At 53.1% G+C, this 20,341-nt stretch overlaps 11 protein-coding genes across 11 annotated transcripts; 5 read left to right on the top strand and 6 right to left on the bottom strand.

Moving 5' to 3' along the window:
- The first annotated feature begins 94 nt into the window (after positions 1–94).
- tim21 lies at positions 95–1,697 on the top strand. Its single transcript, XM_073723129.1, has 5 exons — positions 95–682; positions 742–926; positions 982–1,036; positions 1,095–1,194; positions 1,244–1,697. The coding sequence occupies exons 1-5, from the start codon at positions 428–430 to the stop codon at positions 1,321–1,323; spliced, it is 675 nt and encodes a 224-aa protein (XP_073589095.1). The 5' UTR covers positions 95–427; the 3' UTR covers positions 1,324–1,697.
- BDW74DRAFT_165429 (mandelate racemase/muconate lactonizing enzyme family protein) lies at positions 1,502–3,027 on the bottom strand (the record flags this gene model as incomplete). The annotated part of the gene is made up of 4 exons (XM_073726411.1): positions 1,502–2,104; positions 2,162–2,767; positions 2,828–2,932; positions 2,983–3,027. The coding sequence occupies 4 exons, from the start codon at positions 3,025–3,027 to the stop codon at positions 1,502–1,504; spliced, it is 1,359 nt and encodes a 452-aa protein (XP_073589094.1).
- Positions 3,028–3,422: 395 nt separating this feature from the next.
- Positions 3,423–6,282, bottom strand: BDW74DRAFT_51414 (uncharacterized protein). The gene is made up of 5 exons (XM_073733017.1): positions 6,105–6,282; positions 5,979–6,041; positions 5,330–5,922; positions 3,762–5,282; positions 3,423–3,708 (listed from the first exon to the last, which is right to left on the bottom strand). Exons 1-5 carry the CDS (start codon positions 6,121–6,123, stop codon positions 3,616–3,618), a joined length of 2,289 nt encoding a protein of 762 aa, XP_073589093.1. The 5' UTR covers positions 6,124–6,282; the 3' UTR covers positions 3,423–3,615.
- Positions 6,283–6,892: 610 nt separating this feature from the next.
- Positions 6,893–9,454, top strand: BDW74DRAFT_144957 (glucose-6-phosphate isomerase). Its single transcript, XM_073723128.1, has 2 exons — positions 6,893–8,098; positions 8,154–9,454. Exons 1-2 carry the CDS (start codon positions 7,599–7,601, stop codon positions 9,313–9,315), a joined length of 1,662 nt encoding a protein of 553 aa, XP_073589092.1. The 5' UTR covers positions 6,893–7,598; the 3' UTR covers positions 9,316–9,454.
- A 152-nt stretch (positions 9,455–9,606) lies between these two features.
- BDW74DRAFT_51380 (uncharacterized protein) lies at positions 9,607–11,128 on the top strand. Its single transcript, XM_073733016.1, has 3 exons — positions 9,607–9,853; positions 9,926–9,941; positions 10,042–11,128. The coding sequence occupies exons 1-3, from the start codon at positions 9,720–9,722 to the stop codon at positions 11,023–11,025; spliced, it is 1,134 nt and encodes a 377-aa protein (XP_073589091.1). The 5' UTR covers positions 9,607–9,719; the 3' UTR covers positions 11,026–11,128.
- On the bottom strand, positions 11,129–12,018 carry BDW74DRAFT_51378 (mitochondrial 37S ribosomal protein bS21m). Its single transcript, XM_073733015.1, has one exon. It carries the CDS (start codon positions 11,885–11,887, stop codon positions 11,231–11,233), a length of 657 nt encoding a protein of 218 aa, XP_073589090.1. The 5' UTR covers positions 11,888–12,018; the 3' UTR covers positions 11,129–11,230.
- A 132-nt stretch (positions 12,019–12,150) lies between these two features.
- Positions 12,151–12,629, top strand: BDW74DRAFT_173819 (phosphatase YCH1; the record flags this gene model as incomplete). The annotated part of the gene is made up of 2 exons (XM_073727876.1): positions 12,151–12,265; positions 12,319–12,629. 2 exons carry the CDS (start codon positions 12,151–12,153, stop codon positions 12,627–12,629), a joined length of 426 nt encoding a protein of 141 aa, XP_073589089.1.
- A 109-nt stretch (positions 12,630–12,738) lies between these two features.
- BDW74DRAFT_51364 (class I SAM-dependent methyltransferase) lies at positions 12,739–14,835 on the bottom strand. Its single transcript, XM_073733013.1, has 4 exons — positions 14,698–14,835; positions 14,058–14,528; positions 13,803–14,004; positions 12,739–13,744 (listed from the first exon to the last, which is right to left on the bottom strand). Exons 2-4 carry the CDS (start codon positions 14,475–14,477, stop codon positions 12,849–12,851), a joined length of 1,518 nt encoding a protein of 505 aa, XP_073589088.1. The 5' UTR covers positions 14,478–14,528; positions 14,698–14,835; the 3' UTR covers positions 12,739–12,848.
- BDW74DRAFT_51367 (uncharacterized protein) lies at positions 14,780–16,319 on the bottom strand. Its single transcript, XM_073733014.1, has 4 exons — positions 16,128–16,319; positions 15,924–16,066; positions 15,440–15,841; positions 14,780–15,393 (listed from the first exon to the last, which is right to left on the bottom strand). Exons 1-4 carry the CDS (start codon positions 16,177–16,179, stop codon positions 15,025–15,027), a joined length of 966 nt encoding a protein of 321 aa, XP_073589087.1. The 5' UTR covers positions 16,180–16,319; the 3' UTR covers positions 14,780–15,024.
- Positions 16,320–16,788: 469 nt separating this feature from the next.
- On the top strand, positions 16,789–18,413 carry BDW74DRAFT_51345 (uncharacterized protein). The gene is made up of 2 exons (XM_073733012.1): positions 16,789–16,920; positions 16,976–18,413. The coding sequence occupies exons 1-2, from the start codon at positions 16,847–16,849 to the stop codon at positions 18,378–18,380; spliced, it is 1,479 nt and encodes a 492-aa protein (XP_073589086.1). The 5' UTR covers positions 16,789–16,846; the 3' UTR covers positions 18,381–18,413.
- Positions 18,414–18,421: 8 nt separating this feature from the next.
- BDW74DRAFT_144951 (uncharacterized protein) lies at positions 18,422–20,235 on the bottom strand. Its single transcript, XM_073723127.1, has 3 exons — positions 19,638–20,235; positions 19,074–19,488; positions 18,422–18,998 (listed from the first exon to the last, which is right to left on the bottom strand). The coding sequence occupies exons 1-3, from the start codon at positions 20,204–20,206 to the stop codon at positions 18,564–18,566; spliced, it is 1,419 nt and encodes a 472-aa protein (XP_073589085.1). The 5' UTR covers positions 20,207–20,235; the 3' UTR covers positions 18,422–18,563.
- Between the last annotated feature and the right edge of the window lie 106 nt (positions 20,236–20,341).

The following is a 20,341-nucleotide window of genomic DNA, read 5'->3' as shown; positions in this document are numbered from 1 at the left end:
CACTGAAGTATACCAGGCCACTGCTTTAGTTACTTTTTAAAAATTGATTAGTCTGCTTGAGCACTACTCGATACTTTTTGAGACTTAGCAGTACCTTACTCTTTCGAGAATTGAGCTCATATGCCTTCATTTCGACCATACCGTGTTGTATTGCAAAAACATAGGCGTATTCAGGCACGTGACCCACCTCCTCATCCCCACATCCAGGTCCCGTTGCAGAAAAGAATCCAGTTCCAGCAACACATCAAATACAATCCACGAAATATAAGCCAATCCTCTCGCCTGGTCCGCTCTACTCGCGAATTCGTTATTTATACAGTCGCGCGATCAAGCCCACATCACCCAAGCAGCGGGTAACCGCGGCAGTCTCACACAACCGGCGCTGAAACCCTACCTACGAAAGCACTCCTACGTCCGAAAACCAAAAATGAGCCTCGTTCACCTCCGCCCCTCTCCGCTCCTCCGGCCGAGTCTCTTCCTCTCCCATCCTCTCCTCCCCCGCACATCCCAGCACACCTACGCTACACAAAACGGCTCCGCAGCACCGCGGCGGAGAAACGTCACGGTATTATCAGACGATGGCCGGTATACATGGGGCGAGCTAAGTGGGAGGGAGAAGGTCGCGCGGGCTACGCAGCAGTCAATAAACTTTGTCGTCGTGTTAGCCGGCGCTGCTCTTACGGTAAGCGCAAGCGCAAGCGGAACCCGGACTATGGAATGATGCTGACGGTCACGCGACAGGGCGGTGTCTTCTATTTACTATACACCGAAGTCTTTTCGCCGAATAGTAAAACGTGGCAGTTTGAGAAGGCCGTTGAGCGAGTTAAAAATGATGCACGGTGTACAGCGCTACTGGGTGATCGAAGGGAAATACAGGCGTATGGGGAGAATACTTGGAGCCGGTGGGCGAGAAATAGGCCGATTGCGTATGAACATCCACCTGGTTTGCGCAGTATGATCTGGGAAGCTAATCGCTGGCAGCACAACGTTTGATAGAGATCAACAAGGTCGCGAGCATATGAGGATGAACTTTCATGTATGTTCTCGACACTCATACAATGAGGTTGGGCTAGAGCGACTAACCGACCTGACAGGTTGCTGGGCCACGAAACTCTGGAACTGTCTTTGTACACATGGTGAAGCCAACGGACACAAATGAGTGGGAATATCGACTTCTTGCGCTCGAGGTCAAAGGTTTGTTTGGTCTTCTGGTGATATTGAAGGTGTGCTAACGCAGCCGCAGGCTCCCGCGTCGTTCTTGAGGAACGCCACGACCCTAAAGTCGGTGGAGAGCTGAAGATTTTCGGCATCCGATGGAAGTAGGATGCTCCTAGCTTCACCTGAAGGTAATATGTTACTGTACTATATGAATAAATTGGGCTTCCTATACCCTGGCCTGCGCGCCCAAATTGATGTCCCAAATGAGGTCAATCTCTATGTGTATCTATAAGATGAGACACCCCTAACAAGGCAAAATATCACATGCACTATCCAAACAAATCTATACTATCCTGGGTCCCTCCAAGATGGTCTTTGCCTCCTCCGTTTTCCACCAACTCTTGCCCTCATCACCGGGGAACGAGAACCGGTCCATACTCTCCGGCTTCATCTCAACACTGTATCCAGGCTCCAATGGCGTAACATAATACCCATCCTTGACACTAGACGGGTGCAAGAAGTGCTCATGCAGATGGTCAACGTACTCCAGCACACTCCTCTTTCCACTAACAACAACATAGTCGATCGTGCTCAGGTGCTGCGTGTACTCGGGCAGTCCGACACCACCAGAGTGCGGCACGATCGGCACACCGAACTTCCTCGCCAGTAGCAGGATAGCCATGACTTCGTTAACACCGCCGACACGGCACGCGTCCGCTTGCAGGACTGTGAGGGCGCCGGCTTGCAGAAGCTGCTTGAAGATGACACGGTTCTGGCACATCTCACCAGTGGCGACGCCGATGGGGCCGTGGGGGGTGTTCTCCAAAGCCTTCTTGATAGCGGCGTGGCCGAGGATGTCGTCGGGGGAGGTGGGCTCTTCGATGAACCAGGGCTTGAACTCGGCGAGGTTGTTCATCCATTCGATTGCCTCGGGGACGGACCAGACCTGTCACAACCACCTATTAGCATCTCTCTCCTACAGGTTCAGAGGATAATGACATACCTGATTAGCATCAACCATGAGAATATTCCCTTTATCATACCCAATCGCCTCACGCGCAATCGACAGTCGCCGTCTATCATCCTCCAGGTTCGCGCCAACCTTCAACTTAAAGTGCTTGTATCCCTGCTCAACACTCTGCTTCAGCAGCGCCTTGAGCTTCTCCTCACCATACCCAAGCCAGCCCGCACTAGTAGTATAAGCAGGCACAGCCTTACTCTGCTCGGCCTCCTTGATCCTCTCCGCCTTGCCGCCCTCAACCTCCTTCAGCAGGGCAATGGCCTCCTCCGGCGTAATCGCATCGGTGATGTATCGGAAGTCAATGCAGCTCACGTACTCCTCGGGGGTCATGTCCGCGACGATTCTCCAGACAGGCTTGTTAAGGACCTTGGCCCATAGATCCCAGAGGGCGTTTACGACGGCACCCAGCGCGAGGTGGATGACGCCCTTCTCGGGCCCGATCCAGCGCAGCTGGCTGTCGGAGACGAGGTAGCGCCATGTAGTGCCCCAGTTTGAGGTCAGCTCGTCGAGGTCTTTGCCGACTATCAGTGGTGCGAGAAGGGAGATTGCTGAGCAAACGATTTCGTTGCCGCGGCCGATGGTGAATGTCTGTCGACGCTGTTAGAGAGGTGTATTGGTGGATAGATGGGCTGCTTGTATGAAACATACCATGCCATGTCCGGAGTAGGGAGAGTCTGTGTAGAGGATGCAGTAGGCTGAGGAGTAGTCGCCGGCGGCGTTCATGGCATCGGAGCCGGTTTTGTCGAGGGAGGTCTATAGTCTATCTCAGTATCGATTTCTATGAGTTTGCATCGATGACTTACCGGAAACCTCACGTCTCGCGTGATAAAGCTTGTGATCTTCACCATTGTGCTGTGGTTATCTTATAATTGTCTGGCTGGTGTAGTGTCAGCATGCGCAATCGTCATCGCAAAGTTGTACCTCGACTCACATCAAGTGGTGAACAAGATCAATGCGACGCAGGTTGTTCGATGACTATACAAAGAAGTACTTTAAACCAAGGCAAATGGATTGAGAAGAGGCAGGGCGAAGCATGGTATAAGTAAAACATGCCCCTCCCCCTCAGGCTAAAAGGGCAGAAAACCCCGCGGAACAATTACCAGGGCTCCCCTCATCGCTCGAGGCAATCCGGCTTTACAAACGGTATAGTCTGGCTGTCAATGGAGAATGAGCCGATCCATAATTACTACTGGCAGCTATTACCCAGGCGTGGGGGTAAAGACCGATAATGTTATTGGTGGAAGAACTATTTCCATCACTGAGAAATAATCCCGTCCGGTTCCAGGACATCGGATCCTCTCCGATATAGTCTTCCAATTTTGTGATCTTCATGTGCAGCGTAAATTTAGAGACATATTGCAATAGTACAGGAGAGTCTCGATGATGCGCATTACACAATCAGCGCGTCGCTATTAACAGGGCCAAGAGCATAGCATCTATCCCGAGAGGCCTCTCTTCTCGCTCTCGGAGAAGAAGATAATCATCCGCCACAGCTTCCGCACGAGGACTTCGGCTTCTTCGTCGAGGGCCTAGGGTGACCGGGTTAGCTATCATGAATCAGAAAAAGCTAGAATAGACTCACCTCTTCCAGCTGCTCCGCAAGCTCCTGGGGAGATCCACGCTTGCGAATATGCTCTTCCACTACGTCCACCAGCATCTGTTCCTGAACACCAAGATACTCCACGATCTTCTTCTCCACAAACGGTTTGAGCTGATCGCTGACCACAGACTCGTCCACAAACTCCCACTTGACTTCCCATTTCCAGAGTCCCTCCTTGTCTGTAGGAATTTCTGCCGCAAGCTGTCGAGCAGCCTGTGCCCGCTCTTCCTCGGTAAGTCCGGCAGCTTCGGCGGCGCTGTCGAACTTGATCGGGATGAGTGGTCGCCTGGCCGTAGCCTGAGGCTCTTCCTCGTCCTCCAATAATCCTTCGACTTCGGCAACGGTACGACGGCTGGTGGCGGCCTGGGCCTTCTGGGCAGCGGCTCCGAGTGAAAGCTTGAAGCGTTGGGGTTCGCGCGGGGCCTCCATCCTGGTTTCCAGCTCCTCGGCCTGGCGGGCAAGGAAGTCGTCCGCCATACCCCGAGCCTGCTCTCGCTGTTGAACGGATCGCGCCCGTTCCCGCTCTTCGGCTGCACGGTCTGCCTCGTCCATGCTGACCTCGCGCGCTCGGAATGCGGCACGGCTGCGAAGCCAAGCACCCCGATCGGCATAGTATTCACTGTTCTTCCGGCTAGCCTCGACATCGTCGTCCCACTCACCCAATCGCTTGTCCGCTTCATCGCGTACTTCTTGGACCTTATCCTCTTCCTCCTGGTCTCGTTTCTTCTCACGCTCCAAAGCGGCTGTTCGGCTTCGCTCGCGGTTGAGCCAGCGTCGCTCTTGGTCTAAAAATTGCTTTTCGAGTTCCGCTTCACGCTTGGCTTGTCGTCGTCGCTCGAGCTCCTCATCGTCAGCGTCTGAATCCTCATCTTCGCGGTCGATGTACACAGTAGTAGCGCCATTGACCGAACCGCCATTGACAAATGAAACACCCTTCTGGTAGTCTTTCGGGATTTGTACACCGAACCCTTTCGGTCCAGATGGTACATTGGGCATCCCACGATCACGGCCACCCAAGGGAACGCCATTTGCTCCGGCAGCAGGTCCACTTGGCGCTGAAGCGGGAGGCGATGCTAAACGACTGGTTCGAGCGCCGGAATTTCGTGCTCGTTCCATAGACTCGATCTCTTCCTCTCTCTTCAAACGTTCGATATCTCGGCGGTTACTTCGGTCGCGGAAGGCGGCAATTTCTTTGGAAACTGTTTCCCGCATGTCAGGAGGGATATCGGACAGCTCATCCTCGACTGTTATCGGGATGGTAACAACTTCAGCAGATGAACCGTCCTGGCCATCGGCATCCTTCATAGAAATATCTCCTTCCCGATCAATGGCCGAGGTATCCTCTCTCTGAGTAGGCGATGTGGGATGGAAAAGGTCATGGAGCACGGATTGTAGCGCCTTCTTGGCAGCATCCAATTTGGCCTGGCGCTCGGCCGGATCTTGTTCGTCTCTGGAAACTTCGTATTGTTCGAGGTAGGTGAGCGAGCTCTCGTCAACGACAACCTGTATCTACATTAGCTCCGCGCCGTAGACGGGTGTGGGGCACATACCAAGAGCATGCTCTTCTCTACTTCCTGTTCTTCTTTATCCTCTGAGTCGGACGGCGTCTGTCTCTTCACAGGAACTTGCACGTCCTTTAGCACTTCCACAGCTGTACCTAGACTCTCAGGGTCCTCGTACTCTGCGAAACCGAACTTGCACGGTTTGTCATCGGCATCCGTGGCGCGGATCCAGCGTCTCAGATTCCCCGCGGATCGCAGGACTCTCTCAACGCCCTCGTCACCACCTAGGCCCTCCGTAATCCCTCCAACAAATATCGTCCTCACAATCTCGTCCCTAGTGGGAGGCTGTAGCTGCATCATCGCATCCCGCACGTTCTGGCGCTGGGACTCCAAGTTTGAAGAGCCCAGGCCCGCGCGCCGACCCGCATCCCCACCGCGCTCTTTGCCAACATCCGGAGTGGCAGACTTAGAAGGGCCTGAGGTACCGAGTCGAATCACAGGGGCGGAGAAATTGATGTTCGGCATGTTCGGTGGCGGTTGGAAGTTCGCGGGGAATCCGGCCGGTCGACCAGGCTGTTGCATGTTGGCTTGCTGCATCCCGGGAGGCGCGGTGCCTGGAGCGGCCATTCCTGGTGGAGGTGCTATATATTGACTTAGGACTGCGACGCGTGAATCAAGACGTAGAAATCAAACTTACCCATACCCGGGGGTGCTCCGGGGTAGGCACCATAGTCGGGAGGGCGGCCATACATGCCGGGAGCTATAGAATCAGTCAGAATCTCTGATGGCCGTATAACATGGTATGGTGACTGCTGATACGTACGTTGGTAAGGATTATACATTGCGACGGCTGCCCAGCTCGCACACTGCGGCAAAGATCAACGGACGAAAGACTCAAGCGACGAATCCCAGAATCGATCCGCCTGGTTAGTATGTAATAAGCAGCACCTCCACAGACCGCTGATACTTGGGGATCGGATGGTGTTCTTGGAGACGGAAAGGGCCTTGCGTCTGCAAGTCTGCATCGTCCTTTCGGCGGATTCGCGGCTGGAGAAAAGTCCATGTGGCCCGTGCACGCTTCTTGGCATCATCAAGCTCCCCAAGCTCCCCTTTCAACATGTCAACAACCTCTAAAAGGATGAATATGCCTGTAAAAGAATTTCGAAGACATCTTATACTGGGAGTCCAGTGTATTCCGCTCTCCTAGGCCTGGCTCTTGTGGTCGCAATATGTGTGTTGGCTTGTACGATGGGTGAAGCTGTAGGTAAGGCCTGGATGTATATATTGCCCCAGCCGATAAGTATAGATAACCATTTTATAGAAGGCCACAGCGTTTGTTACTCTTCACTCAATCCAAAGATTGCAATGATCCGCAGAGGCCATGGGATCTCAGCCCCTGTCCGTCTGACCTATTTACAAATGCGGTTGAAATTGGCGACTTGCACTTTCGTACGGATTGTGATGTCTCCTCTGTTGCTGAGCAGTGAGGACCCCACGGAGCACGTACAACAGTCATGATTATGTTTACTTCTGTCAGCGCTGAGCAAGCCTGAGTAGCTAGACAGAATGAACATCGGTTGTCAAATAAACAAGGTTTCTTCTCATAGCCGGGGACAACCGAGTAGTATCTAATGGTGAAACGGTGACAAGCCGGCCGCGGTCAATTCGCGGCGTGCAGGGACGGGAGCAGATTTCCGAGGAGCCCGGTTCTCCGCTGCTCGATACGAGGAATTGATAATAGAATCTAGGAACTGAAGGTCAATGAGCGTGGTGATCCGGATCTTGACGGTTGTGGTGGTTCAAGTCTAGAATGCAGGTCTGACAAACGATGCTACTGCCGGGGCCTGATCAGCGCTATACAGCTGCAGAAGGTTAGCTGCAGGCAGTTTCTGATGTCCAGCTGACCCGTTTAATATTAGTATTATTGGCGTTGAGGAGCTGAGAGTTGAACGCATCCACCGGATAATTGAACGCCGTAGAAGATCTGGAAGGCAGAGCGTGCCCCACGGCCCCTCCACGGACCTCAACAGGCCGGTTACGCCATCAACAGCTTGAGCTTCCCAAAGCGTCATCGCCAAGGTCCTGTTTTCATTTCCCATACACTTATTTATTTGCGATCAATTCCCAAGTCATTTCTGCTGCTTCCTTTCTTCGACTTTCAGCTTATACTCAGGTACGAACCCTACCCGCGTCCTTGGGACCCTGTTCCCTCGAGCACCTTGCCCTTGAGCCCCGCACTGACGTTAATTCTTCTTCATAGGCATTCTACAACCCCTCCCTAACTCACCACTACCCCATTCTCTACCCTCACATCACAATGCCTTCTTTCTCCCAAGCCGTCGAGCTCCCCGCCTGGAAGGAGCTCCAGGACCACCATGGCTCCGTTGGTCGCAACATCGTGCTGAAGGAGTGCTTCGAGAAGGACCCCCAGCGCTTCGAGAAGTTCAGCCGTGTTTTCCAGAACACTGTCGACAACAATGAGATCCTCTTCGACTTCTCCAAGAACTTCCTGACTGAGGAGACCGTGTCCCTTCTGGTCAAGCTGGCCAAGGAAGCCGGTGTCGAGGAGCTCCGCGACCAGATGTTCGCTGGCGAGCCCATCAACTTCACTGAGAACCGCGCAGTTTACCACGCTGCTCTTCGCAACGTCAGCAACCAGCCGATGCAGGTCAACGGCACGAGCGTTGTTGAGGATGTCAACTCCGTCCTTGAGCACATGAAGGAGTTCACTGAGCAGGTCCGAAGCGGCGAATGGAAGGGTTACACCGGCAAGAAGATCAACACCATCATCAACATTGGTATCGGTGGTTCTGACCTGTAAGTCCCTAATCAATTCATGTCAGCAACGGCGATATTCTAATGCGCGAGTCAGTGGCCCTGTTATGGTCACCGAGGCTCTGAAGCCTTACGGCCACCCCGACCTCAAGCTGCACTTTGTTTCCAACATTGACGGCACGCACATTGCTGAGGCCCTCAAGGACTCAGACCCCGAGACCACCCTGTTCTTGATTGCTTCCAAGACCTTCACTACCGCCGAGACCACTACCAACGCCAACACCGCGAAGACATGGTTCCTCGAGACTGCGAAGGATGACGCTCACATCGCCAAACACTTTGTTGCTCTCTCTACCAACGCAGAGGAGGTCGCCAAGTTCGGCATTGACACCAAGAACATGTTCGGTTTCGAGTCATGGGTTGGTGGTCGCTACTCCGTCTGGAGTGCCATTGGTCTCTCCGTCGCCCTCTACATCGGTTACGACAACTTCCACCAATTCCTTGCTGGTGCGCACGCCATGGACAAGCACTTCCAGGAAACTCCGTTGGAGCAGAACATTCCTGTCCTTGGTGGTCTTCTGAGCGTCTGGTACAGCGACTTCTTCGGAGCTCAGACTCACCTTGTTGCTCCTTTCGACCAGTATCTGCACCGCTTCCCCGCCTACCTTCAGCAGCTTTCCATGGAGAGCAACGGAAAGGCCATCACCCGCACCGGCGAATACGTCAAGTACACCACCGGCCCCATCCTGTTCGGTGAGCCCGCCACCAACGCCCAGCATAGCTTCTTCCAGCTGCTCCACCAGGGCACCAAGCTCATCCCCTCCGACTTCATCATGGCCGCTGAGTCACACAACCCCGTTGAGGGTGGAAAGCACCAGCGCATGCTGGCCTCCAACTTCCTTGCTCAGTCCGAGGCTCTGATGGTTGGTAAGACCCCTGAGCAGGTCAAGGCTGAGGGTGCCCCTGAGAACCTGGTGCCTCACAAGACCTTCCTGGGTAACCGCCCCACGACTTCCATCCTGGCACAGAAGATCACCCCTGCTGCTCTGGGTGCTCTGATCACCTACTACGAGCACCTGACCTTCACTGAGGGTGCTATCTGGAACATCAACTCCTTCGACCAGTGGGGTGTCGAGCTGGGCAAGGTCCTTGCGAAGAAGATCCAGGCGGAGCTGGAGACCGAGGGCGAGGGTGGTGGTCACGACTCTTCCACCAGTGGTCTGCTCCTTGCCTTCAAGAAGAAGTCCAAGCTTGCATAAAGCAGCTTCTTTGTTTTGGAGGAAAAAGCAAATTGAAAATGTGAATAATTGACGAGAACATGAGTGGGACATCTTCGGTGTTTTTGTTTTAGTCTTCAGATCGAATGTTTAATAATACCATAGTATGAATCAATTAAACATTTCAATAAAATCGAGAATTGAACCCTTTGAACATCTCCCCACGAACTGGTGGCGGCATGGCGGCTCCGTTGCAAGACCGGACTTAGCCTCAAGCGAGCGGAGGATCGCCGACCCCAAGGTAGCTTGTTGGTCAAGACCACCGTGTCTCCTCTCCATCCTCAGCTCCTCAGATAAGCTTTCATTTTGTACAAAATTCTCCCACTATATACTAGACCTTCAACATTATCGGTAAATCGGTAAATCGGCGGTGCGCCGTATCCATTATGACCTCTCAGGGGACAAGCATTCTTCCCTGGGCGCTGGTTGCCTCGTGCTTGTTTCAAATTTCGGCTGCGGGGAGAACCGATGGCTATACATATGGGCAACTCATGCCAGTAACGTGTCTGAATCGAACAATGTGAGTGCATAGAAACCCAGTGCTTCAGGGATAATTTACCAATCCTCAGTACTAACGTCGTTTTCCCGTCAGCGACTCCGGTGAACATGTATGCTAACCTCCTCGCCTCCCTGATCCACACATACCAGTCTAAGCTCGAACAGCCCCAGAACAGACCATCGAAGCAGTACTAAACAAATACTTGTTAGATAACGGACGATCTCGGAAAGCTCCAATTCATCCCCTTCCCAACATGCAAAGAGACATTCGCGCCGCTCGCCCTCCGCTACGGCGTCTCCGAATCAGTCAATTGCACGATCGAGGCTCTCCCCGATGAACTTTACCACCTCCTCGAATACTACGTGCACTCGGATGTGCCGATGACGTGCCGCGTGCCCACCGCACCCCTTGACTCGAGCTCCGCGACGGGCACCAAGTCTGACGACGAGACAGCCAAAGACAAGAATAGTGTCGATGTCTCAACGCTAGACGACAACGGACCACCGTATACACCCATCACATTCGCGCTACAGGGTACCCTACAAAAGAGCCACCTCCACATTTGGACGGACATGAACGTCCTTGCGCATAACATTCCACAGGACCCGGCCGCGAAGAAGCCAAAGGGAAATAAGGAGAAGGGGTACATAGTTGCGGGGACGGCGTACTCGGTCCCGGAATTCGAGTACTCGCTTCTTCATGGCAAGGGGAAGAAGAAAGACGACGGGAAGAAATCCGACGAGGAGAAGGAGGCCTCTGCTGTTGCTGAGGCGGCGCGCGAGCCTTGGACGGAGGGACACGGCACGAAAGTCATCCGCGGCGAACCTCTGACTTTCTCATTCCATGTTAGCTGGGTTGAGGGTGGCAGGGGAATTGGGTGGCCCGGCCGTGATATCTCGCAATCCTCCTCGTCTGGGTTTGGGTGGTTCTTCTCGAAGGTGTTTTTCTTTGGTATTGCGGCCTCGGTGGGCGCGTTGGTTGCGCTTTGGTGGGAACGCAATGGGAATGGAGTTGGTAGGAGACGGGGCGGATACAAAGGTGATGGTATACTGGGCGTGCCGGCTCTTGGGAAGGGCGCTGTCGGTGTTTCGTTTGGTAATGGGTCGAAGACGAATGGTTATGGATATGGTGGATATTCCGCCAATGGTTCGGGGAGCGGATACGGGAACTTGGCCAGTGGAAAGAGGGATTGATGTATAATTGTATATTGTTTCAGTAAATGATAGGGTAGGTATATGATATAGACCGTTGGATATTTTGTTTGTAACGCGTACTAAGAAAGCCCTTCAACTAACGTACAATGCAAAGACACTTGAATACATGATGTTCTCTGGAACTGGTAATATACACGCCAACTTGATCTCCTGCCACTCAAAGTAAAAGGTGCAGGCAATCAATCTACCACCCCTGCGCCCTCATCCTCTGAATCTTCCCAACCGTATGCGCAAACGAATAACGGAACAACTTCCTCCACCGCCTCATCCGCAGGAGCTTCTTCGCCTGGCCTTTCCGAATGTGAAACTTCTGGTCGAGCTGCTGGAACTTGACATTGTTTTCCTTGAGGATGTTATTAAGCTTGACAAGCGCCCTATCTAGATCCACTCCCCGGTCCGGAGAAATAGTGACCTCACGGCCCAGCTTCGGGTCAAGCTTCATCTGGACCTTGCTTTTGCGTTCATGCATCGAGAGCGTGGGTTCCTTTTTAGCTGTATCGGCCTGCGCAGCATACTGGGCTCTGGCTCCCACGTTCTTCGTGGGGTTCTTGGAGGCGAAGTTGAGGTTTTTCAGGATTACTCCGAGCTGCTCGGTTGATTGTTGTTTTGATCGGAGCGGTGCTCGCTGGGTTCGGGAGAAGGGAGATGCGGTGGTGGCGGTGGTTTTGGGGGTTTGGGGGCTGTTCTCGACGTTGTTGGTGGGGTTCGAGGAGTTGAAGCGGAGCGGTTGCAGGGTCGTTGGCCGCGCGAAGAGAGACGGGTTTGTGAGGATTGATTGACGGGTTGCGAGGAGGGAGGTTGTCGGCCTCAACCGGAGGCAGCGGGTGAGGGATCGCTCCATTGTGTTCTGTCTGGAGGCTGGGCCGATAGAGATAGCCCAATTGTGCTGATTGATGTGGACGCCGCGCTCAGGTTCTCCCTCCTTGTGTCAAACGTGAGGCGAGACGATCTCGGGAGCGTGGTCGAGTCGAGACGTTTCCAGCTCCGGCTTCATTTTTCCAGATCGGAAGCCCAAAAGCACGTGACCTGGCATGAAGTACCATTCAACGAACAGAACGTTTTACAACTCACCACATGAACTATTGATTGTACGAATCGCCCAACATGTCCTCGATAACCATTGCTTCCCTCCCGCGCATGAGCCGCGATGCCCTCTCAGCGCTTCTCCTCTCCACATCCACCCCCAGCAAACTAGCAATCATCGACGTGCGGGACTCCGGTCAGTATCCCCCGCCATTACTCCCCTCATACAAACACTAACCCCTTCTCCAGACCACATTGGCGGCCACATCCTTTCCTCAACCTGGGTCCCGAGCAGTACACTCGATGTCCGCATGCCCGAACTTGTGCGCACCCTGCAGGATAAAGAGAAGGTCGTCTTCCACTGCGCGCTCAGCCAGCAGCGCGGACCTTCTGCGGCGCTGCGGTACGCGCGCGAACGTGAGAGGATGCTAGGGAACGACGAGAGCCATAAGCAGGAGGTTTTTGTTTTAGAGGGTGGATTCGTCCAGTGGCAGGAGAAGTATGGGAAGGATGTGAGGTTGACGGAAGCTTATGTCGAGGACATTTGGAGGGAGTATTAAGTGACATGAATTTACCATACTTTGATGACCGAAATGTGCGATAGAGCTTATGATATACCCTTGTGCTTTGTGGTTGCTCAGCGGTGGGTGGGTGCGATAAGAATATGATTTAGATGTCCAACTCGACAGAGTCGATATATGCATGATCCAAATCGTGACTATGAAAATGATGGTATGTATACACTATATTACACCAAGACGCTGATTCAAAGATCGCTCTTATAAGGGTGTGACTCCACCCCCAAAACCGACGGGGGACCTTTGACCCTCATTCTCCGGGATGATACTCATCACCTTGTATATCTTGCCCATACCACCGCCACCCCTCTCAACAAGTCGCTGCCACCCAGTTTCCAGGACTTTGCGCTTCTCCTCATTTTGAACAGTGCTGAGCAGTTGCTGCATCCGCTCCGCAATGCCCATGGCCTGTAAGAAGTCAGCCTGCTCCACAGGCCCGTGGACCTCAACGCCCTCGCTAGCATCAATGGCCGCCTCTGCAAGCGATGTGAAGTCTACGTCGGCACTGACATCGACTAGACCAGGCGAAGACAGCGCCGGGACGGCTTTGTGGTTCTGGATGCCGCGGAGGGAGTTGATCGGAATAGTGTACTGGGTTCCATAGTCCATGATCAGAGCAGCTCCAGAAGGAATGCGCTTGGCGATTGGGGAGGGTGCGGATGCGTCTCGCTTTGCTGCTGTGCGCGGCGGTTCCGATGAGCCGCCGATACGACGCGCGATGTCGGACGCGTAGATGCGGCTCTCTGGGCTGACCTCAATAGTTGACCCGGGTTGGTTCTTGAGTGCTTGGTATCGCTCCGAGATTTCTGGAATGACAAGGGAAGACGGGGTAGATGCTTTGGCTAGAGTCAATTTGAATTCTGGCTCGCCTTTGATGTCCTCGTCGACGGCCTTCGGGTTGAGTGTGACCATGATTTCGCGCCATTGGGGTGTGTTTGCGGCCTTTGGTGGTCGCTGCAGTTTTGTAGGGCCTGTGGGCGTCATAATCTCCTGCTCTTGCTCCTGGCCTTCCGGTGCGGGAGGAACCGACTCGAATGCGTGGATTGGGAGGGCATCGAAGAATTCGTGGGCAATGATGAACGGCGTCTTATCTTCCTCTGTAGACGGACTTAGCATGAGCATAAGGACTTGGCTAGAATCACTGGGCAATATTACCATGAGGCATCAACCGAATATCTTCCACCCAAATTACAGGTACGTTAAAGTACTTGCTCGTACTCCGATGTCCGATGTCTGTCTCCTCCATGACCGCATCACCGCAGAGTAACTGTTTCTGGACCTCTCTCAATGTAGGGCTGGCTTCCACCAAATAGATTACCTCGAGGCTCGACGTGAACGGCTTGAAGTTCCGGAAAGTCTGGATTCACTAAGTATTGGCAAGCGAATATGTTTTTGTACGCAGATACATACCCGCAACATATCATCCATCAACGTTCCCTTCCCCGGCCCAATCTCCATGAGCTGTACTCCGCTCCTCTTCCCCCCCTGCGCCATCCATTCCGCAATAACCCATATGCCCACTAATTCTCCAAAGACCTGGGAGATTTCCGGAGACGTTACAAAGTCGCCCTTCTTTCCGAAAACCTCGCCGCCGCCTCCTGGTTTAGTGGTGTAGTATCCTCCCTCTGGCGATGTGAGCACTTGGCGCATAAATGCAGCAATTGGTACCGGCCCCGTTGTTTTTATCACATTTGCAAGGGTGCGCGCAAGAGGCGTTGACCACTCCCGAGTTTTGAATGTGGAGTTCCATCGGCGCGATCGAACATTGAGCCTGCGGCGGGCAGTCTGCCTCAGAAACTGACCAAGTATGCGCTGAGTGTTGGGATTCATCTTGGGGGTTGCGCGCTTGGCGCTCTCGGCGAGGCTTCAAGTTAGTGAAAGCTGACAGAAAGTTCAATAGATCAGCTAAACAGTTTTTTAGGTCTCAAACCATTGCGCAAAGATCATTGTAAGTTTGAGAATGGGACGAACTTGTTGATGTCTCCGAGATCCCTGATCTCCGCTAGCACGTGATAATGATCTTATCGATAAGGAGCTTGGTGGAGCTTACTTTGGAGTAGAAAGTTGATAATCATTTCATCCCGATGGACTCGACTGCTTTTCAAAATAATATGCTGCGCTTTATAATGATCTGTTTGATGGTTTCTCTGCAAGTATAATGTCGGTAGTCTGTCTAATCGAGAATGCAATATCGTACATATCATTAGATGATTTCTGCAACCGATGAAGCTCGCCATGGTCGTGCACCCGCGGATGGGAGAGGTGTGAGAAATAGCATAATTCAGATGCAATAGGCCGTCCACAAGGAAGAGGCCCAGGCCGATTTGGTTGTAGTATCTGAACAAAGAGTAACCTGCGAAGTAAAACTATTATATCACTATCGCCGGTTACCTCTGTTCCTGGGGCCCTGCGGAGGAGCGTCCGTCATCATCTCGTCGCTATAGAGCCCAGTGTCCTGGGCCCCCTGGTTCGCGCCCCTGTCGCTTCGGCCAAAGTTCCTCCTGCCCCTGTCACCCCTCTGACCGTTGGCCCGGCCGTTATACCTGGAGTCCCGGGGATTGGCGGGCTGGTTGTCCTGCTCGTTGAATCCGTATCTGCCATCTTGCAAAGCAGGATCCGCCGTCCGTTGCGCTCGTCGATCCCGATCTGCCTGTTCTCGTTGGTTATCGAAGGAAGATCCCGTTGAGATCGGACGACCAAATGCATCGCGGTTGGCAAACTGAAATGAAAGAATCCGACCATCGGCCTTCTTGGAGTTAGCATATGGCTCCCTAAAATGTTGACTCACTCACCCTTTGGTTGTGAAAGTTGGCTACAGCCTTCTCAGCTGATGATTTTTCGGCGAAAGTGATCTCCGCCGTCACCGTAGGATTGTGCGATGTGATCCAACAGCTGATGATCTTTCCGGAGACAGGCTCAATGGCCGATTGTATATCAGCGGCAGTGGTGCCGGGAGCGAAATTGCTTCCGATGACGACAGGGGGCGCTGAACTGGCCCCCTTGATGTTGAGTCCTCTGGCGTTGCGTACTGTAGCTTGACTATTTGCGGCATTGATCGCTGATATGAGGCGATTCTCATCGGAGTGACGTCGACGTGTTGGCTTTGTGCCCGCTGTTGTGTTTCGTCCACGCGCGGCGACTGCGGCGGAGGCTCTGCTCCCCGGCTTGGAGTTCAGATTAACTGATGCGGAACGCTAGAAGTGACAGATAATCGGATAAGCTTGTATTCGCCGTAGAATACTGCATGTATAACGCAAGTTGATATCATTCTGTTACCTTTGTCACACCGATTCGGCTGGCAAGACTCCCACCAGGTGTCGCATTTTGCGCCTTTCCAGCCCCCGAGCCAGGCGCGCTGGCCCTCCTGTTCTTACCCAGAATTTGGTTCGCGAGGTCTTCGTGTTTCTTCTTCTGACGACCTATGAGGAGAGATACGTATAAGCCTGGGAGTCATATGTTGAAGCATATGCATGCACTGACTGGATTGAATAATGCTGTCGAAGGAAACAGCCTGGGTCGCAGCTGGAGCCATGACGGAGAGACTTTTGAGGACTCCGCAAAGGGACGTGGATGCAGTGTAGAATAAAATGAGAATATAAGAAGAAGATGCAAATAAAGATCACGTATATCTAGAGAAAACCCAAACAGTTAGATAGCATTGGCAGAGAGCACCGGGGAGTTGCAGAAGGGAAGCTAAACTGGCTGCGGCTGCACTCCGTCCACCAAAGAAAGTTCCCTCCACGCCATGCGCCTTGTCTAACACTGGACGTTGAACGACACCACCTAATTAACATATTACTTGACAGCTTGTCTGGATATATTGGGACAAGCTTCCTAGGATTTACTAGCATAGAAAATGCTGCTCAGTTGCTGTATTAAGTACACTAACCACTCTTCTAGATGCTTTCAGCCCTCAAATGGAAGCTGCAATGCAGTCGAGGTCTCCTTGCAGTGCCCCAGCCTGTGCCTCTTTGGCCTGTCCGACATTGCAAGTCGACCTCAACCGGATCAGATCCTGCTTTGTCTATGAGATCCAAGTAGGGCTGCAACTCTAGGTGCTGCTGCTACCCAGGCCAACTGTCGATCAATCACTTTTAGATATAACTCTTTCTTGCAAGCCTGCTTACATCGTGGTATCGGTCTTTAGTTCACTACCGTGGCCTCACAGTCCTTTGGACGGCCTTTGCAGCCTTAAAACAATGGGTTCTTCGTCGGAGGAATGTGGTGACTTGTCTAACCGTGTTTCGTTGCGCTCGTCAAGGAAGAGGAGCAGGTATGGCTTCATACGTTAGTTCAGTTCTGCGCTGATATTGACATAATACCGTCAGAGCTGCAAACCCTCGGAGTTCCCCGACAGCATGCGAAGAAAGCGTTCACTATCCGATCTTCAATCCAGAAGACCCACGACACAATCCGGCACTCGAGAGCAGCGTTGGCCTAGGAAATGTCGATAGTCTTCCTCAAGCGCCCTTCCCCGCGGGCTCGATGCGTTGGATGCAAGGTCTTCCCGGAAGGTCTCTCCGCAGAGCTCGCTCTGGGCTTCATGCCTTGAGATCTGGGTTGCATAGGCGCCCTGCCCGGAGCGCTGATGGTGATCATGTTAGCGGTGAACTATGGTCTTCGTCCAACTCCGCCGAGGGCTCTTCTAGTCCGAACGAGAATCTCTTTTCATCAACAGTCTCTGAGGCTAGCACCGAAGAAGACTATGAGTTTGGAACGAACCTATATCGAACGGGTTGCCACCATCCCTACCCCAAAGACGAGATTAGCGAAGACATTACTCCCCCGGCTTACATTGCGCCCTATATCCCTGCTACTTCAGCAAAGTTGAGCACGGTGGCTGAACTTCCTTTCGTTTTCCCGGTGATAATGACAGATACTTCTTCCGATGAGAGCGTGCCTACGGTTCCTGCGCCCGGTGATGCGCCTTCCACTATGTTGAATGGGTCTTCGGCATCTGACGAGGACTTTCGACATCTCGTACAGGAATCTATTGTACTCGATCTCATCGTACCAACCACGGTTCAAGAAGCCGGCCACTTGGATGTGGCTGCGTCAGGTATGCCCGAGTCAGACGTGGCCGAAGACAGTGCTTCAATGAAAACGGAAATGAGTGACCCCACTCGTAGATCATCTCTGGACGCTTTACCAGAATCTCTGACGGAACATATACCATGCGGCGAGACGGCGATTACTGTAACGGCAAACGAGATTGCCAACCATGGGGCTGAACCTGCCAAAAAAGACACCGAACGTGCGCCAGAGATCAAACTCGGAGACCTGGGGGGTGACGACTATTATCTATCTTTAAACGCAATGGGCGACAGTGAGGCACATGAGAACAACACTAGCGAGGAACAAAGTCCCAATAGTCCCAGTGAGGATGGCAGATATGTGTCGTTAAGCCCCTGGCTGCCGATTGAAAAGGGCGACCGTATATCTCTGCTTCGTGATGAGTACTTCGTTGACGGTAAACCATCCGATCGCCGATCAGATGGCGGTAGCAACGCAATCAAAGCCGAACCGGAGCTCACTGGCGACAGCCGACGGTATAATGACCGGAGTTTTGATCGAAATCAGTCAATACGCCATGAGGTTCATGAACTTATTGGACCAAGGGGCTCATTGGGATTTCCCGGGCCGCAAGCAGTACGAAGGGACCGTAGAAGCGATTCAAGTGAGGAGGAATATCTCGTGACTTACGGCCTATTGCATCGACATTATTTTTCATGATTGCTTGTCCAAGCCTTGGAATGAATCATTCGTTTCTCAAATGGGCATGTGCTGTTTATATTGTTAGAGCATTATATATGTACATGAGCCAGGATGGTAAAAAGGGATTTGGCCTGGAGGACTTGAACAACCTGTTGTGATGAACTCTAGCATTCGTGTAAGAAATAAGAGAAGAGAAAACGCCTAGCCCAGGCGCAACGTAAACCCAGCGCCAGTTTCCCCGGAATCACCACCAGCCTGACCACCAAACACACTGGCGAAATCCAACTTGGGCGCCTCCTGTCCCCTCTTCGGCGCCTCGGGCGTTTCCCGACGTCTTCGCTTCTCCATACCAGCCTTGGATGGGAACGTCGGGAACATCTCCTTGGGCTTGGGTCGGGGGTCTTCCCTGAAGTACGGATGCGTGAGACATTCTGATGCGGTAGGGCGCGAGGTCGGGTTGAGCGCTAGTAGCGAGGAGAGAAGTTGCAGGCCGGCATTGGTGAGGAATGGAAACTTTGATCGGGGGAGTATTGTTGATGATGATTGTGCAGGTGGGAGACGGAGAGATTTTGCGTTGGGAAGGGAGCGGAAACCAGGCCAGGTTTGATTTGTCGGAGGGCCCGTCAGGGCGAATATCTATGTGCCAGTTAGCTTGTCGTATTCTTGGACCAGGAAGGTTCCTAGTGCAAATTGTATGTCTCGATTACGAACCTTTGATACCTGATCCACTTCGTTCTTCCCCTGCAGAAGCGGCTCCTTTGTAAGGAGCTCCCCGAATATACAACCCATACTCCACATATCGACCTCCGGGCCGTAAGTCTCCGCGCCCAGCAAGAGCTCCGGGGAGCGGTACCACAGCGTCACGACGAGCTGCGTCAGCTTTGGTGGAGGGTCGCCGTAGTAGCGCGCCATCCCGAAGTCGGCGATCTTGAGCTCGCCGCGGTTGTTCATGAGGAGGTTTGACGTCTTGAGATCGCGGTGCATAATCCATTGCGAGTGCAGGAAGTCGAGACCGGATACGAATTGGAGAAGCAGGGTTTTGATTTCGGAGGGGAGAAAGGGCTCGCGCATTTCGTCGAGGAGCGTCTTGAGATCGTGTTCGAGGAAATCCATGACGAGGTAGACTCTGTATAGTGGCTGAGGGAGGGAGGGGACCTCCCTCAGGATTCAATGGTTAACCTTGTGTATCTGGCACTTTTCATGGTCGAGGGGGTGCGCGGAGAGCATGGGATGATGTAGGATAGACCAAGTTAGGGCTATAATGGGAAGGCTTACTCGTCCATTCGGTTTCCCATCACAACTTCGCGCAAGTATACGACGTTCTGGTGACGCGCTTCGAGGAGTGTCTGGATCTCCCGGAGACCGGTTACGGGGAACCCATCGGGGGAGTCGTTGAGCTTGAGTTTCTTCAAAGCAACAATTTCGCCTGTACCAAGTTCTTTGGCGCGGCTGACCCAGCCGTAAGAGCCCTCTTCGATATGGTTCAGGCGCTCGAAGTTGTCCACATGGCGGCAGGGTCCCCATCCTGACGCGGGAAACTGGAGCAGAGTCGTTGGCTTCACTTGTTTTGTTTGTTGCTCGACATCGGATCCGGGTTGCTGCTGTTCATTTGAGAGCCGGCGACGCTTCTTCGGAGGTGCATCGTTGGAGTCGCCGTCGAGTGTCGAATCGCCGGATTGGTGTTGCGCCGCTGCTGCTGCTTGAGCTTGAGCTTTTGCTTGCTCTTCGAGCCGTTGTTTCTCAGCTTTAGCTCGGCGTTTCTCCTCCTTTTCTCGTTTACGCTGGGCAATGAGCGCTTCCTCCTCGGGATCTTCGTTGGCCCATCGGGACTTGGATGTCGACATTGCAGTTATGGGCGTCGGAGTCTAGACACGAAGCGGAGAGCGACTGTTGAAGGTGGAAAATTGGAGGCATGACGCTATCGGACCGGGGAAGCTGTGTGGCCTGACGGCTCAGGCGCCGTCCTCGGTGATTTCAAA

The sequence above is a fragment of the Aspergillus multicolor genome (genome assembly GCF_047715735.1).
Source record: "Aspergillus multicolor strain CBS 133.54 unplaced genomic scaffold BDW74scaffold_2, whole genome shotgun sequence".
Taxonomy (NCBI): Eukaryota; Fungi; Ascomycota; class Eurotiomycetes; order Eurotiales; family Aspergillaceae; genus Aspergillus; species Aspergillus multicolor.
Note: the sequence above shows the minus strand (reverse complement) of the source record. Positions and strands in the feature narration are given on the sequence as shown.

Coding starts and splice junctions, on each gene's coding strand:
- tim21 (XM_073723129.1), top strand. CDS start 428: ATGAGCCTCGTTCACCTCCGCCCCTCTCCGCTCCTCCGGCCGAGTCTC. Junction 683..741: donor TAGCCGGCGCTGCTCTTACG/GTAAGCGCAAGC, acceptor GTCACGCGACAG/GGCGGTGTCTTCTATTTACT. Junction 1,195..1,243: donor TCTTGCGCTCGAGGTCAAAG/GTTTGTTTGGTC, acceptor ACGCAGCCGCAG/GCTCCCGCGTCGTTCTTGAG.
- BDW74DRAFT_51414 (XM_073733017.1), bottom strand. Junction 5,923..5,978: donor CGGAGCACCCCCGGGTATGG/GTAAGTTTGATT, acceptor GTCAATATATAG/CACCTCCACCAGGAATGGCC. Junction 3,709..3,761: donor TTGCGGAGCAGCTGGAAGAG/GTGAGTCTATTC, acceptor CGGTCACCCTAG/GCCCTCGACGAAGAAGCCGA.
- BDW74DRAFT_144957 (XM_073723128.1), top strand. CDS start 7,599: ATGCCTTCTTTCTCCCAAGCCGTCGAGCTCCCCGCCTGGAAGGAGCTC. Junction 8,099..8,153: donor GGTATCGGTGGTTCTGACCT/GTAAGTCCCTAA, acceptor TGCGCGAGTCAG/TGGCCCTGTTATGGTCACCG.
- BDW74DRAFT_51380 (XM_073733016.1), top strand. CDS start 9,720: ATGACCTCTCAGGGGACAAGCATTCTTCCCTGGGCGCTGGTTGCCTCG.
- BDW74DRAFT_51378 (XM_073733015.1), bottom strand. CDS start 11,887: ATGGAGCGATCCCTCACCCGCTGCCTCCGGTTGAGGCCGACAACCTCC.
- BDW74DRAFT_51364 (XM_073733013.1), bottom strand. CDS start 14,477: ATGAATCCCAACACTCAGCGCATACTTGGTCAGTTTCTGAGGCAGACT. Junction 14,005..14,057: donor TGATGGATGATATGTTGCGG/GTATGTATCTGC, acceptor TAGTGAATCCAG/ACTTTCCGGAACTTCAAGCC. Junction 13,745..13,802: donor TATTCGGTTGATGCCTCATG/GTAATATTGCCC, acceptor GTCCGTCTACAG/AGGAAGATAAGACGCCGTTC.
- BDW74DRAFT_51367 (XM_073733014.1), bottom strand. CDS start 16,179: ATGGCTCCAGCTGCGACCCAGGCTGTTTCCTTCGACAGCATTATTCAA. Junction 15,842..15,923: donor GCCGAATCGGTGTGACAAAG/GTAACAGAATGA, acceptor TGTCACTTCTAG/CGTTCCGCATCAGTTAATCT. Junction 15,394..15,439: donor CCAACTTTCACAACCAAAGG/GTGAGTGAGTCA, acceptor AACTCCAAGAAG/GCCGATGGTCGGATTCTTTC.
- BDW74DRAFT_51345 (XM_073733012.1), top strand. CDS start 16,847: ATGGGTTCTTCGTCGGAGGAATGTGGTGACTTGTCTAACCGTGTTTCG. Junction 16,921..16,975: donor TCGTCAAGGAAGAGGAGCAG/GTATGGCTTCAT, acceptor TAATACCGTCAG/AGCTGCAAACCCTCGGAGTT.
- BDW74DRAFT_144951 (XM_073723127.1), bottom strand. CDS start 20,206: ATGTCGACATCCAAGTCCCGATGGGCCAACGAAGATCCCGAGGAGGAA. Junction 19,489..19,637: donor ATGGGAAACCGAATGGACGA/GTAAGCCTTCCC, acceptor GCCACTATACAG/AGTCTACCTCGTCATGGATT. Junction 18,999..19,073: donor AAGTGGATCAGGTATCAAAG/GTTCGTAATCGA, acceptor ACTGGCACATAG/ATATTCGCCCTGACGGGCCC.